We start from the raw sequence: 16,658 nt of genomic DNA on the forward strand, positions 1-16,658 counted from the left end.
AAGTTAAGAGTAAAAATATACCTTACTAAATAGGCACATATCGCTAGGTTTCATTGAAGCGAACGTTAATCCTATGACTAAGTTTATAGATTACTCAGGGAAAATTATATGTATTTATGAATCGGAAACACGAAAAAGCGTAATGTTCACTTAGGTATAAATTAATACAGATAAAAGTAATCTTACAAGATAATCATAGTAAACACTGTTATTTATCATGATGATTTCACAAAAGGCTAAAACTGATAAATAATAATACACATAATATAAGCTCACGCCATTCAACTGTTTTGTCTGAAATATGATTTAACTTTTATCTTTAGATATCTTTTTTATCTCTTTAATTTAATTAAAACACAAAACCTACGCTTATTAGTGAGTAGTAAGTAGTTATAAGTGTGTAAGGCCTATTCAGTTTTTTATTGAGCAAAAAGTATGATATGGTGTAGTTTTCAGTAGGTATCTGTGCTATGTCAATCACTCTTGCGCCGAAAATCGGCTTGACTCGACGAAACTAAGAGGAGTCACTAAATATACTATATATGTATAAAGGGTTTTATGTTACAGTTATTTGTTTAAGATTATTTATATTTTTAAATATTATTTATTTAGGATTTAGAAGACTTGTTGTACTTATCTTCTCTATATTCATCTACGCGACTAATCCTCATCATCCTCATCCTCCGAGCCTTTTTCCCAAACCATGTTGTGGTCGGCTTCCAGTCTAACCGGATGTAGCTGAGTACCAGTGCTTTACAAGGAGCGACTGCCCTATCTGACCCCCTCAACCCAGTTACCTGGGCAACCCGATACCCCTTGGTTAGACTGGTGTCAGACTCACTGGCTTCTGACTACCCGTAACGACTGCCAAGGATGTTCAATGACAGCCGGGACCTACAGTTTAACGTGCCATCCGAACGCGACTAATCCATATGTATGTAAATGTAAATTAAGCTATTATTTAAAAAAATATAGATACGCGACCAATAAATTATTTTTATTAAAACTAAGCAATTATTGTTAAAATGATATAAAATCCTTTATTTTTTTGTTTTTGTTTAATATGATTGGGGATTAAGTATCTGCAAACTGCACAGTGGTGTGAGTCTACTCAAAATCTGCCTCCAGATGAAAAAAAAACACGAAGAAACTGATTACTTTTGTTTCAGAAAATCTATTTTTAACCGACCACCTAAAAAGGAGGAGGTTCTCAATTCGTCGGGATCTTTTCGGGATGTTCAACGATTGCTCGAAGACGCCTGAACCGATTCGCAAAATTCTTTTCTGGGTACCTACAAAAATGTTCCTTTCAAATCAATGGAGCAAATCTAATGAATATTGAATGTCTAAATTTTGAACTGTCTTACCAAGATTAGCGTAGTACCCTGCTGGATGCATCGCGTCTATTGATCACCGCAAATTTTCCATTTGTCACTTACCTAAAACGAATACAACATAACGTAAAGTTTAACACAAATTATACGCACGTAAATATAACATAATTTTACTATACTTAGCAGAAAAATACGAAAAAAAAGGTTACTTTATTCGGAAAATGTTTTAGCACTCGTTTAAGAAAATGTGCGATAAAAGGAATACTGTAGTGTAAAAACTATTGTAATTCTTATTATTTTAACAATACTATTTTCGTGTAAGAACCTTCTAGCAGTATTTGTTTTTATCTCCAATCAATCAGTTGCGAAATAAGTATCGAAGTATTCAAGCAATCTATACTAATATTATAAAGCTGAAGAGTTTGTTTGTTTGTTTGTTTGAACGCGCTAATCTCAGGAACTACTGGTCCGATTTGAAAAATTCAGTATTAGATAGCCCATTTGTCGAGGAAGGCTATAGGCTACTTTTTATCCGGGTTCGTGCCGAGGTTCCCACGGGATGCGGGTGAAACCGCTGGCACGAGCTAGTTACTTAATATAAGGCAAATTCATACATCCTTAACTACATACGAGTACTTACTACTACCTACTGAAATATAATGAATAAACGTTTTTAGATAGATAGTAATCATGTTATCATACGAAATACATGAGCTGATGCGCATAACAACATATCTGACTGTAACATCCCGTATCGTAAATGATTTCATAATTACACTGATTAATTAAGATATACGAATTATATGTACACCGCAGAATTTACCTAATAACAACTGAACATGCGTGCAGTAAATAGGTACAGTCACCACCCAATGTCTATCACAGATGGCTATCGCTACAGTTGTGTTCATTCTAAATAACCATTTAGCACTAAAAGCGAATTAAAATGGACATTTATAGCTTACATAGAATACAATGAAGGAAATAAATGGATTGAATTATTTCAGAAAAAAATATTATTTCAGTTGAATAGTCATCACGGTACACGCTATATTCTGTTACATTTTTCAGCCGAAATATCAAATAAACTATATATAAAAATAGGTATAGATTTTATTTTTCGTAGAACAAAGCTGGCGTCCGCAACGTATTACGCACAAACTATATTGGTTTTTGGTGTTGACAGTTTGGCTGCGAGTGTACAATTCTCAGTTATTAACAATAATCAATAACCGCACATTATCTACCTCGCAGCTAGGTACACAAGTACGACATGAAATGGTAATCGGCGTTCGATTTCACCTGTGTCACATTATTCTGCAACATTATTTGTGTCCAATGTGCATGGAATATTCGGCATAGGGGCCAAAATTCATGTTGCAAGGGCTGCATATTCGGGCGGAGGCATGCGGACGCGAGCACACGTGGCTGCCACGGCTGCCTGCCTCGGAATCTGACCAAATGCCCATCGGAGCTCGATTGTTAGCTAAATAGCAATGGCTTATTTATGAGCTGTACTGTTTGTGGTCGATGCTACAACTACGTGTTACTGTGAGCGGAAGGAATTTTCAGGATTCAGTGAATTTATTAAGTAATAAACCAGTGACTGGAATAACGAACACAAAGGAAAATTAAGTTGAAATGGTAGCCGTCCACGAGGCTGCGCAGATATCAAATGGCCATTTTGCACATTGGTTTTCACATAGCTTTTTGACGTGCTGTGTTTTAGTCTGTCTGCAGTACAATGAGAAAAGAACTACTTATTACAAACAGTATACAACTAATGCAACGATTTACGCTGGATAAGTATTTAAGTATAGATAATCCTCATAAATAGCAATTTGCGTCGTGACAAACGATCAGCGTTGCGTCGCTTAGTTTGGAAATCGCGTATAATGCCGCTATTGTTAATTATACAAGTCACCGCGTCGCTAAACATACGATTTATTGTCAGCTAACTGGAACGGCAATACATCTAGCGTGAGATCTGTGCAGCGGCCGCGTCACGCCTCCTCTCAATACGCTAGAACTTTGAAAAATTAACACTAATTGTGATTGTCTAGCCGCAACACGGAGCGTGTCACATCCTTTCAAGAGATTAACTTTCCCAAACATGATATTTATACCTGCATTTAGCCATTACTAAATCGATATTGAAATGCTAATGAAGCAAGTGGGTGGACGAGATATTTTTATTTACGCATATCAATAAGCTAGTTTACGGTTTGAAAAATCGACATCTTCGGCCCTCAACGACGCGGTAATGTCTGTCGGAGAGCGATCGAACCAACAGATAGCAGAAATCGAGCTTCAGATCTGACGGCTACGCTTTTTGGTTGAGAAAAACTACCGGCAGCGACCTTACCGCTTTACTTAAGTTTATGCTTTTAACATAAACTTATCGCGATATCAAATCTAGAGCGGCGATTAAGAAACAATAGGACATTAATAAAAACTTGTACTAGAGCAAGGCATGAAACGTTACGATTCCATGAATTTCGTGGAATACCTATTCGGTTATTAACATTTCAGAGAGAGTCGCGGGGTATGTCGTAAAGGCAATTAAACGTTACGTAAGCGTTATTTGCTTAAAGAAGTGAAATAGTGGTGGTTACAGGTGTCAGAGCTGCAGAGTTTGCTGGGCTGTATATCTCTCAGTAAGCACCGGACAGAGGGAAATAAAACAATGGAACAATGAAATACGCGAGACTGAAGCGCGCCTCTGCTAATGAACTGCCGCGCCGGCTCCGAACGCTCTTGGTATTAGACCAACATTAGTTTATGTTGAAATCACTAATTAATTTACTCCCATTATATAAATGTATACTTTTGGTATTTCTCAAATGGAAACATTCAGCTAAAAGGTATTAATAAATTACGGTAGCTTTATTTTAAAACAACCCATTTGGACAACTCCACTTACGTACTTTTAATTAAAAATATTTGATTGACAGCGTTCACAGAAGTTTCACGCTTGAGTGGTTTAGCCTGTTAATTTTTCAATGAATCATAGCCTCCTTGTATGGTGTTATGTACAACGGCAATTTCTTGACCATTGATTAAAAGTTTGATAGTTAAGAATAAGTAATAATTTCAATTAATGATTTAGCTACAGATAATAAAGTTTTAAATGTGCAATAAATAAATTGATTGGCTGTGTCTGGTGCGAGGCGCAGTCGCGAGTCTCAAGAGCGTTTGTCAGCGCGCGCGCGGTGCTAGATGAAAAAGCATCAGTCGAGGTCCAGCGAGGTATGCGCGGAATGGAGGGAGCATCCGGGCGGCTGCGATTGTTACCAGTTATCACTGAATGTTTTCCACCGGGCATTTTGTGCCGCTACAAAAAACCACATAAAGGGCGGGCGCGGCTCGTTTGAGACGCCGCCCCTGTGGGAAAATCGTCGCCAGAAAACTGCGACGCAAATAAATTATAAACTCTCTCGTGTGGAACGCGATGTCGCATATGTGGGTAGCATTTTATGCGAAACGCATAAACCGTGCTTTGTTAAAACTGCAACTATGTACGCGGAAAATAAAAACATCGCCGCAAGAACCAGATGAAGTAGCGTTTTGTGATACAAATCGTCGGCGCAATCGGCCTTTGTAAATGTCGCGTGATCTCACGGCGGCGAGGAATCATTAGCGAAAACGGAGCATCCCGGAATAGACTGACAGCGGGACGATTGCAGCGCCCGTGATGGATTACGGGAGCTGGCCGGGTTATTACCGCCCGCCGCTTCATATCCACTCTCGATGGGAATCACAATTATAAAAAAACGTATCCACGCATCTGAGGTAAAACCCGGTCATGCGCCATGTGTTTTGACATACCCGATTCTTCGTATATCTAGTATTTAAATCTAAACAACAGGTTTTACATCAGCAGAGTGGAAAATTTATTATAACCTTTATAATAAATAAGAATAATTGAAATTCTCCGTAAATACCACGAAATTAATTAGCCGATGAGTGTATATAAAGTTAAATCACAAGAAGCTGGCGACACGGCTAAGTATGAGCGCGGGGCCGCGACCACGTCGCTCGCATTGAAAACTTGCAGAAAATGCATTTGCGATAAGAAAAAATTCAGTCCGTCGAGCACATATAAGTGCAGCATGGCGACGGTGACATTCCATGGGGAATACTTGGCATATCGAGACTTAAAGTAACCATTTACCGATTGCAGATACGCGATGGCCGACCGAGTAATCTGGTCAGATCGCTTCACTCGCATACTTGTTGCTACACATAATTTTTAACCTAAATAAGTAAGAAATACTTGTCTCCATGGTGTATTTAATGAGGTTGCAAGACACTACGCAGTTGATGATAATTTACGGTTTTCCATTAATTGGCCACAAAAACTGCTTGTGTAGTAGGTACAAGCTATTTGCTGTAGCGGATTTAAAAGAAAATAGTTAAACTCCAAGTAATGAGACTTGGAAATTCAGAGTTGTCTATGAGTCAGCTACAACACAAAGTTTCACCGTCCATTGTGGACGGAACATCTTTACTTAGGCCATCATTATAGGAACAAAGTTACTGTTAACGGTTAGTCTCGTCGTGGAATAACAAAAAAGCGGTCCTGTAGTATCGCCGATGTTGCATCCTCTTCTCGCACAGGACTTCCATTTAGGAATGAGCAGGATGATAGTGGGTTTTAATATACGGCCTCTAATGTGAGTTGGTTTTAATTTATCGTGCGACAGCCGCACTGGTCGGCGGCAGGAGCGGCGCTACATCAATCTTCCGAGTGTAGAGCGGTGGCTAAACACTCAGCTCCGCGTCCGATACTACTCATACTGGACTCATAAAATACCTGATTTAGTGAATTCTCAACTGTAAATGGACATATACTAATGGCCGATGAAATATTCTGGATAGACACATTCAAATATTTGCGGGTACGGCTTTAATTGTACAGATAAATTGGCGTATTAATTAGCTGTATAGGTATTTGGTTTGTTGAAACCGAACTGCTGTGTGTTTTCATTAATTTGGCTTTACAAAGGCGCGGGTAAAATATACGTGAAATTATGTTTATTTTACGTAACTCGGTGTTTCGGGCCGCAGGGCTGGACGGTTGGTACATAGGTACGTGGTGGATGTGAAAATCAATATACAATCATGTCTCTATTCACTGCACCTGGTTTGTCCACTGCATCATTTATTCTACGTCAGAATGCCAAACTAGCTTTGAATTGGACTTAGGTGTGACACTATGTAAATCATGCCGATTGTTTAACAATTTGAATTAATAATAATCGAGTATGTGCAATATAAAACTTTGAGCTTTTGGAGATTAAGAACAACACCTTTAAATGTTTCCCAAACAAAAAGTAAATTTATCATTTATCTTTTTGTGATGACACAAATAAAACTAATGAAATCATTTCATTTGAAATAATAATAATACGTTTCGTAGCCGGCGCAAGATCACCCATAAAATACGATGAATAAATTGTCACGCTACGGTGCGTAGGGGTGAGCGACAGCAAAAAACGCCCGCCTGACTTTGTCCACAGAATAGAGTATACCCCAGCTTTAAAAACTATGATATTAATTTACGTGCATACATGATTAATGTCTGCGAAGCAATTGAAGCCATTTAGCTGTGTAATAGTTTTAGGTGGACTAGTGAAAAGGGTCGCAAAGTTATTAATCTTATCATTGGCATGGTCGTTAAGTTTTAATGAATTGTATCTTCAATATCACCGTGTTTTTATGTTATTAAAAAATATGATGACTAAGTATTCAAACAAACAAGATCCTCTAATCAGGATGATAAATTAGTATGTTTCCTGCGACGTGCAGAACACAAGCGATGTTATGTCGGCGACTGTGCCCTGTCGGACGCTAACTCGCTAATGAAGCAACACAAAAACTTCTAATTGTTCGCTTCGACATCTGCCCCGATCCGATATTTCCATTAGACCGGCGCAATTTGCAAACGAACATTTTTCTGAAAAGTTTTTATTTGGTTCGAATGCTACAAAATTGAGAGGAGTAGCGGACGGTGAAATTCATTCGGTCACCTATTTTTATGCTATAAACATTGGCGAATATGATTCTCGTATGTCCCCGCCTCACCATATAACAGTCACGATTCTAAATTTCATATTCAAAAGGGATCGCCGATTCTACGAAATACATAATAAGTAACATTGAATACTGAAAATATTTTGTCATCTTCGCAACCATCCTATGCTTGCCAGTTTAATCGATGTTCTAATAATAAATTTGTTCTCAACTTCTGAGAATATAACGAGGAAACACAATACATAATAATGAGCTCGAACAGTGAAAGATGAATCTACAGTTCTACACTAAGAGTAAGCGTCCATAGTTTCAAAATAAATAGTCGTCGAGTATTCTGCACACTTTGTTGTAATAGACTTTGGAGCAAATTCAATTGGAAACTACGTTAAAACTACAAATTTGTACAAGACAAAAGGTCGGTTCTCTCACAAGCCGACAGACAATCAAAGCGAACACGGGCCCAATTGCGAAATAAAACGTACAAATAACAAGTTTAATTAAATCGCCAAGACCGACCCGGAGCGCGCTCCGGGAACAATTCCAACTATAACGATAGTTTAACAAGTGAACTCAAAGTGAGCTTCATATCGAATTCTACCTGCAATATGTAGTGCACTCGATCGACAGAATTATTTGTTCACAGCGCTGTGATTTCGTTTCCGAACAATCTAAAGTTGAATAATGTTTTCATTACATCCAAAGCATTGGAATTTTCATATAGCCGAATGTCAGTTTATTATTGAAAACTTTTATCAAATTAATAAAAATAAAAATGGATACCGGGTACAATAAAAAATTGTACGCATTTCTCATTCGTGCCAAATATTATTTAACAGTTATCTCCGTGTCTACTTCAACAGTGTGTATACATGATGATGGTGATGAGGAAAAATAATAAAAATATTTAAAAATAAGGTGGGATTTCATTTCAATTATAATTATCAGTGATTCATTGTATGAAGAACATCGATCATAAAAGTACACTATCAGTTGTAAAAAGTTTTATCTCGTTTGAATGAAATGAAGCGAGACGGTCTGTTTTCGTCGATAAAGGCGCTGCCTGTGGGGGACCGGAAACTGTTTGGCCGGAGGCTCTATCAACTCTCTTATGATGCGGTGTGTCATATCATGTTATACACCACTACTGAATGACCAGCAGATATTATAAAATATTTCTCGTTTTTTGTATGTCCGAAACAGGTTGTTTGATATCGGTGTGCAATTGTACGATAAGCTGTTGAGAATGGTTATTTTTTTGTAGTTACCATTTTCCTCCATTTTGAATCTCAGTATGAAATGGCAGATGTTTTCTGATTTCCCACTACTTTTTTCATTTATTAATTTATGTAGGTAACTGCCTAAAAATTACAATAATATTTACCTAATTTGTTGCTTTGAGTTCATTTCTACAATTCAGCAAACACACAGTTTATCCTTAATTAAAATGAGTTATAGGCCACATATTAGAAAAAACGTACAAGAACTATAAAATACTTTTATGTTCAGAGGATATAAATAAGCATGAAATAAATAAAACTGTTTCCAAAGGTCCCGGTCTGCCTCGATTGCACGATCATGCTAAACTTTGTAACTGAATCTAACTAGCGACGTAGTAAGTTTTTTGCTTTATTTTAATTTCGCTATGCCATAAAGCGCACTAGACACAATTTGTGATCTTTCTCAAGGGAATTAAATCCATTAGAAACTGGTTTATCTGGTTGCGCATTAACAACAATCGATCCGTTTCGTTGGCTCCAATAAATGTACCACCAACGATCTTACATATTTTATTGCTAAAAATCTTATCATTTGCAAACCAACAGACATGCTGAAATATTTTATTATATCTGCTTAGTGCCTACGTGAAACGTGACATTTATTACATTAATAACCTGTGTAAATTATTTTATTTTCTAACAACGTGACATCGCGGGAAAAGTGGCGACCATGTTCGTAAACCTCGTTAATATTGTTATATTAATTACGCACGTTAACATTTCTGGAAAGTGTTATACCAAAGTACCGATTTCACACAACCATAATCCTCATTTGTCACTTCTTTGGTGAGCGAAATTAAGATAAATAAGAGGCAAGGAGTGGGTCCTTTCGCTTCAATCCTCCCGGCGCTCGAGAAGGTCGGAAGACGCGAGTCAATGAGACTGAAATTGAACTCTATTACTTAGATGCTATAGTCTATAGTGGCAGGAGTCTGTTGGTAGTTTCACGCGAGAGTAATCCACAAATAGGAGTCCGAGAATAGAGCGAGGCTACTGGACACTCGTCGCAATCATATCTCCAGGCGGTGCTGTGAAAATTTTTAACTCTAACGTTCTCTATGACTCACATTTAAAGGCAAAAGGTAACACATTTACATACGTAATAAACACTACAAAATTGAACACCTGGGGGGTTTTTCTCGAGTTAAGACCTTTGAATGTCTCTACTGTTATTTTTATCATGTTCAGGTTTTATGTTCTTTAATTTATTGAACAATAATTTCAATAATAACGAACGGGTTTTGTAATGATAAGAAGCTTGTAGAAAATCCTCAGTAGGTTTTTCCACCGGTTTTTCTGTAGACACAATGGAAACATGTGTCTGTATATCAGCGAATTATTTTGTGTGTGTCGAAGCTGAAATACATAAATATAGGAAAATAATAAAATCCTATTGCATGGCTACTCGATGCGTTTCACAGTAAGTGATAAAACACCGCCGATGCGGCTTTACTGCAGATTTAGAAATGTCTGATAGCATCACTTGATGCCGACGGATTTATTGACGGAAAGTGAGGATATTAAATGATAATTGTTCGATACAGGCAGTTGAGTAAGTACAGTTACGCCGATGTCTTATTAAGAAGAAACGATCAGTATTGCTGATGGATACTAGTTTTTACGTTTATTCTATAACGCCTGTAACTAAGATACCGTATGGAAGGAAAACTAATTGTTTATTTTTCAAAGGATCATTTATTAATCTAGATGTCTGCTGACGGGGCTACGGGATTGTTCGAAAGAGTTACCGCGGCCGTAGTACAGAAAAGGCTCCAGAAGAAACAAAGGTGGGTTAGTCTATAAAAGACTAACAATCCCTCCCATTGCATCCACAGTAGCAGCAGAAAGGGTCATTTGATGATACCACACAAAAAAGAATTACCTACCTAATCATGGAGTACCTTAAAGAATTTGCAACTCGTAACTAACGACTTCCTCGTAAAGAATCAGTTATGAAATATAAAGACGCACCTGTACCGGTGCCCTTGATGGCGTGTCACACGATATTGAATGAAACATTTCGTGGTCGGCGAGATTGTTTGGGGATTAAAGGAGTGAACCTTCCGCAGGTCAATGTGGGCAGGTAGCCGTACGCTCCCGGGACCATTCAACAAGACTATTGACTCTGACAATTATTATTGTGTCATTTTAAAATATTGACACAAAGCTACAATGAAAAATATAATTATGTTCTTCGTGTCTAGTTTATTGCTTCTAAATTGAAGCCTATGAGTGCTTCGGACAATTCTCCATGAAATCAATTCATTGACAATTAAGGCGAGGAAGTGGTCAACAATAATTCCATAACCGGCACGCGCATCTAAGGCGCCAAAAGGGGTCGGAGCGTCTGAGCGGGGCGAGGATAACAATACGCGCGCTAGCTTATAACTAAAAGTCGTAAGCGACAAAATGGTTTTGTAATTTTAATATTTAGAAATGATAATTTAATAAAAATTCCTACTACCATTTTAAAGAGTATGTATATACTCAACTACTAAAAAAGTTAAGAGGCTTAAATCGGTCCCGTTTGCCCATAATATGTGAATCTCTTTTTAAAAAGAGGTATGTTTGATATATTTTTCTCTGTTATAAAAGTTACCTAATCATGTTTCTACAACTAACAAAATAAGGCTTATATCATGAACTTTCAGGTAACCAAGTTGTATTTTGATCCGTTTTGTATTTACTGAGAAAAAATGACATCCTTGGCGCCAAAAATTCCAATTCGTCCTCTTAATAAATAAATATTAATGCGCCGATATCATTCAGAAGTATTTAGTGTCACTTGTAATTTAAACAAGTTACCTCTACACTAAGTAATCCCTTTGATTATGAATTTATCTTTACTACTGTCTAATTATCACATGGTATAATTACTTTCTTTTAATTTAATGCTATGCATACACGATTAAAATTCAAATTATTGTTCCGTGGACTAATTAAGCAATAAGTAAGCTTTATAAAATTAACATATAAGTTTACGATTTAGTTTTATTTCCTTTTACGGAAATCTCGGTAATAAATGTAACAATTTGGATTGCGGTGGTTAAGATTACGATTGTTTGGTCAGTTTCTAATTATAATCGGTTAACATGATGAGGGTAAAATAAAACACGCCTGCCAGTACTTGTGGGGCATATTTTGACATGTCATGGGTGTCACCTCCACATTAACATACCTAATTAATATTTAGTTCTTTCTTCTCTGAATATTGTTATACGATCCGGGTACGTGTAAGTGAATGGGCAGGGCTATACGATTACAGCATCCGGAGAGCGCATCAACTGAACACCAATTAGCTTTGCATTAATGTAACATCACTATGCCACAGTTTATTGTACTTTAACAAGCGGGAACAACCATTCAAAGAGGTATAAGTTAGTTTAAAATGTTTTATTACCCTGGCCACATGGAACAGTTGACAGTATTATAAAGAAAAAGTTTAATCAAGGAACATAATAACCGTCTGCGAAAGGGGCAAACGATTCCAAATTCAATTTCCCTAAGACGGAATACGTGATAAATCGTTGTGAATCGGCCATTAGATGCGACGCGGCGTGAGGGCCTGAAGCGTCAGCAGTTTACACGTCTTATTGCTTGTCGTGTAGCTCGCAAGTTGTCGGCTTCGCAGCGTCGCGACGCGCAATAAAAACATCAACTGTATTGACCAAAATAACTCTTGGCACCCATTCGAGAGTCCGACATATACTGTAAGTGAAGCGATCTCTACCAACTATATACTTACACCACTTTACAGTATCAAAGACATTGGGATACGTTTGCGGATGGGTGAATAGCCCTTAAATCCTCAAGTCAATTATTTTTAGAAGCAGTTAAGCCGTCGGAAAAATTATGTTAGTCTTAACTTGGTCCATTATGTTAGGCGTATCGCAATCTGATCAGGGTTCATTTGGTTTTCCATTATACAGGATGAATCCGTCGGCAACGCGAAATATAATTTATTTTTTACAGGTAGCTTAAGGTTACTTAAGCCAGAAAAATAATTGTATTTTTATAAAAAGTGTGTAATTGTATTTAAGTAGATACCACTGCTTTAAAAGAATGAGTTTATCCGATTTACCGCGAAAAACAAAAAAGACAAAAGAACTTATTAAGAGCCTTATTTAATCATAACTAAATAAGAAAAAAATAATTAGGTAGGTAGGTATTTATAAGACAAAAAATACTATTAACGGAGTACTTATACCTAGAAATACTTTATTCTACCAACTTATTGTTTATTTAAATGGAGAAGTTTGGTTAAGAGCTACCTACTTACTTTAAAAGCAATTCCTAGTAAGTTATCGAAACAGGAAATAACTATTTTATTTAGTTAAACCTCAGGATTTAACTTTAACCACTTACTTATACGTTATTTTTGTTATAATTTAACTACGATTCTAAATTAATATTTAATTAAAGCAGTTAAAACTGCATTCACTTCATTTCCACATTTCAAATTAAGCGTGGCCTATTTCTGCAAAATGTTTTTCTTTTATATTTTTTTAGTAATTCTATATACATAAAAAAACTAATAAAACAAAAAAATGCATAATGGATTGTGGCATTGTAAGGCGCTAAAGGATTTAATTTAAATTCTATGTTTCGATTAAATAAGAATACATAGGTATCTGTTCATTGCCGCCGGCAACCGCAAACGATGATAAAAATCGAAAAATATTCTAAATAATTAATTTAAAATGTAAGATGCTCAAAAATGTTTAAAACTAAATAAAATGAATATAAATAATATATTTAATTTAAATCTTTACCGCCAATAATAAATATTAACAAGTTAAACTGCGAAAAAAAAAGTTACCTAATTATTAATTTAATTTGACAACCGCAATTACACACAAATATTTTAAACTTAAATATTTTTTAAATTCCTAGTTAAGTGATTATCTTTTTTTAAAATCTCTCTTAATTAAGGTTTCCGATAATTGGAACACATAAAAACTTTTACTCAACCCTTCCAAATATTCACTTTGTTTTATTCAGGTACTAAAATATTTAATTTATGCATGAACTTGACTCAACTATGTTAAGTATGTACGAAAGTATGTAAGGAATTTTATTGTTTATTTACTAATAATTTCCAATAAATACTCACGCCTTGGGTAAAATTTCGAATAATAACAGTCCATGTCACTCGTATATAATTTCACAGCATGAATATCAATTTCACTGTTAATTTGTTTACTATTCACTCGCGCCTTACATGTAAAACGTTTGACATTTCATAAAATAAGGTGACAAGTGACATCACTGCGCGCAGAATACGTCAAATCGCATGCAGCCACCAACGCGACTGAAGTGTATCGCAGGCGAACGATACCATACCGCGTCTTTCGAAAATTGCGCCATCCCAGTAAGCACACTCAAGTGAATTTAACAACACAAAAGCACCTTGAGCACACTTCATTCCCGACAGCTTGCCTAAATGCAGCTGAATCCTAAAACTAGATAATGTTTACATCGCGAAATGCCGACACCCGAACGACCGGAAGTCGCAGCGAAGCAAACACGACAACTATGTAAAATATTGCAGGATCGCGATCGCATTGTTGACATTCCCTAATAAAAATCACTTATATCTTGACTTGATTGTATGAAAATTGTATCAAAAATTATTTTTACTCACCTATTATGGAGGCCGAAGATGAAGTAAAGGGACGAATTTTGATAAATTGTCAATTTAGGAGTAAATTTAAAGAATATACTCTTATTGGTATGCGAAGAATGGCACAAAGAATCCCGACAACGCACGCGACGAATGCGCACCTCGTTTGCGCATATGCTGACACAACTTCACGGACGTTACTCCCCTTGCCCCGCGTTCACCCGGTTTTCTTTGTATGTGTGTGTGTCCAGAGTGGTCAAACGTGAAATTTTATACACGTATACACTAACACATGTACATTTAGTACCTGCCCTAGCTCCCGAATGCCGCCATCTTTGATATGAAAGAGATGCAACATAAGCCTATCTCATGTTTTTGTGCCTACTGGCGCCACCTCGTGACGGAATTTTTGTAAAAATGTGTCCGCTAGATGGCGCTGTACACAAGATAGAAAGGAGTCAAATTCTTTCCTTTTACTGATTTTTATTATTTATAAAGACAATTTCAACAACTAAATGCATTTCATACGAGTCAATATTAAAAAGATTATTACAGGTCTTTGCGCATAATTTTTCACGTAACTTTAGGTCTGCATTGAAGGAATCAGGAGCTATCATGATGTTTACTAGCGATGTTTCTGTTTTCTTTCTAGAAATTACTAACCTCTCTGTTTGAGTCCGCTCACTTGTCGTTGTTGTCTTGTCGTTACATGTATGACGTATGACTTTTAGTATTATTTGATGAGATTATTGTTATCCAGCAGGTACGTTGCTTGATCTTTTGACTGATTACGTGAATAATGACATAAATTGTAAAACTTAGTGTAGTTAGTCAAAACTGTTGAGTAGATAAGTATGTAATTTATTGTAGTTTTAAAGATCACGTTAGCCGCTTAGAAAAAAGCTTAGAGGATCCGTGCGTACCACAGCCATTACGCATTGGGCTTTTTTCTAGAAAGAAGTTTTATTTGTTTCCTTCACTTTGCTATCTCTTGTTTTGATAATTTCAGGATAGGAATTTGAGGACATTTGACCATGATGTCTTGTTATACCTGTTTTTTTTTTCTATATTTATTTACAGATATCTGAAGCCAATTATATTTATTGTAGGTAAAAGGGAATAATGTACAAGTTTATGCAATAAAACTTCCAATCCTTTATGACGTATTTTATTGTTTAAAACAAATGTTTGCCCACTGAATTGGACTGTGTAATATTTATTCGTTTAGCGGATTTTAATTTAAAAGTAGATACGGTAACTATTATAAATGTAAGTAATGTTAACATTCATTAAACAACAGCAAAAACATAGATACTCAGTCATGATTCTATTAACTTAATAATACCTATTCAATTCTTATTCATGTAGGTACCTACCTTAATTAATATTAAAATAAAAATACTGGATAACTTATTGTAAATGTATCAAATTTTAGCGAAATTCAATATTTTTTATGTAAGTAATTGATTTCTGTGCTTTATGTCCTTACTTACATATTATAATAAACATGATGTAAACTAGATTTAATACTAGAATAATACACAATCCTAAATATTAAAGCATTTAAATGTATTAATTTCAATAAAATATAAAATGTTGTTTACCAACTTCTACAACTAACAAAAAGTTTAAAATGTAACAACGACATATTAATAATAATTACCTCAATATTCAATTCATTGTATTCCATTTAAAATATTATCAAATTTTTAATTTAAGTAGGACTTAAGTTCAACTATAATTTCACATGTTTTATAAACCAAACCGTCTCAAACTAACAAGGCTTTTAACTATGCAAAGTCGTTTAAAAATAAGAATAGGTTATTCTTAAGGTTATGAAAAATAAGAATCGTACCTATATCTTTTAATGATTAATTAATACATATATTAGATACTTATTATTGCAAGTACCTTAACTTTGGTACTTAAGATAAGCACCTAACTATTATAATTAGCACTAACTTAATTGGGGCAGGCACTAGTCACCTAAGTGTTGCTTGCAGCTTTTTTACAACTAAACTAGGTAACAGTGGTTTAACAAATCTAGGTAGGCATTTGATCTATAATTAGGCAGAAGTATAACTGAGTCATACAAGAAGGAAAGATAGAATTTTCTCGATCTGTACCATGGAGAGTACTCACAAGTTAAACTTAAGTTAAAAAAATTATCAGTTATATGGCTAGGGCGAAATACTACCACCGAAAAATCCACCTTTTACTAATAATACCGCATGAACATCCTTGACAGTCGTTACGGGTAGTCAGAAGCCAGTAAGTCTGACACTAGTCTAACCAAGGGGTTGCCCGGGTAACTGGGTTGAGGAGGTCAGATAGGCAGTCGCTCCTTGTAAAATATTGGTACTCAACTGAATCCGGACCTCAACATTG

The 16,658-nt window shown here is 35.9% G+C and overlaps 1 protein-coding gene across 9 annotated transcripts in view; it reads right to left on the reverse strand.

The window, feature by feature from the left end:
* Positions 1-14,539, reverse strand: part of LOC124632326 (transcriptional enhancer factor TEF-1) — a 57,590-nt gene extending 43,051 nt beyond the window's left edge. For 2 of the 9 annotated variants that reach the window (XM_047167126.1, XM_047167125.1), the window contains exon 1: positions 14,292-14,539. Coding sequence is in view for 6 of the 9 variants with exons in the window: in XM_047167118.1 (XP_047023074.1) it covers positions 13,761-13,794 (34 nt within the window). In the remaining 3 variants the exon portion in view is untranslated. Of the gene's footprint in view, positions 1-1,367; positions 1,440-13,760; positions 14,001-14,291 lie in introns of those variants that run through there. The other 7 variants (XM_047167119.1, XM_047167121.1, XM_047167123.1 and 4 more) reach the window with 7 other exon arrangements.
* Positions 14,540-16,658: the final 2,119 nt, after the last annotated feature.

This window comes from Helicoverpa zea, chromosome 8, assembly GCF_022581195.2.
Source record: "Helicoverpa zea isolate HzStark_Cry1AcR chromosome 8, ilHelZeax1.1, whole genome shotgun sequence".
In the NCBI taxonomy this organism is placed as follows: Eukaryota; Metazoa; Arthropoda; class Insecta; order Lepidoptera; family Noctuidae; genus Helicoverpa; species Helicoverpa zea.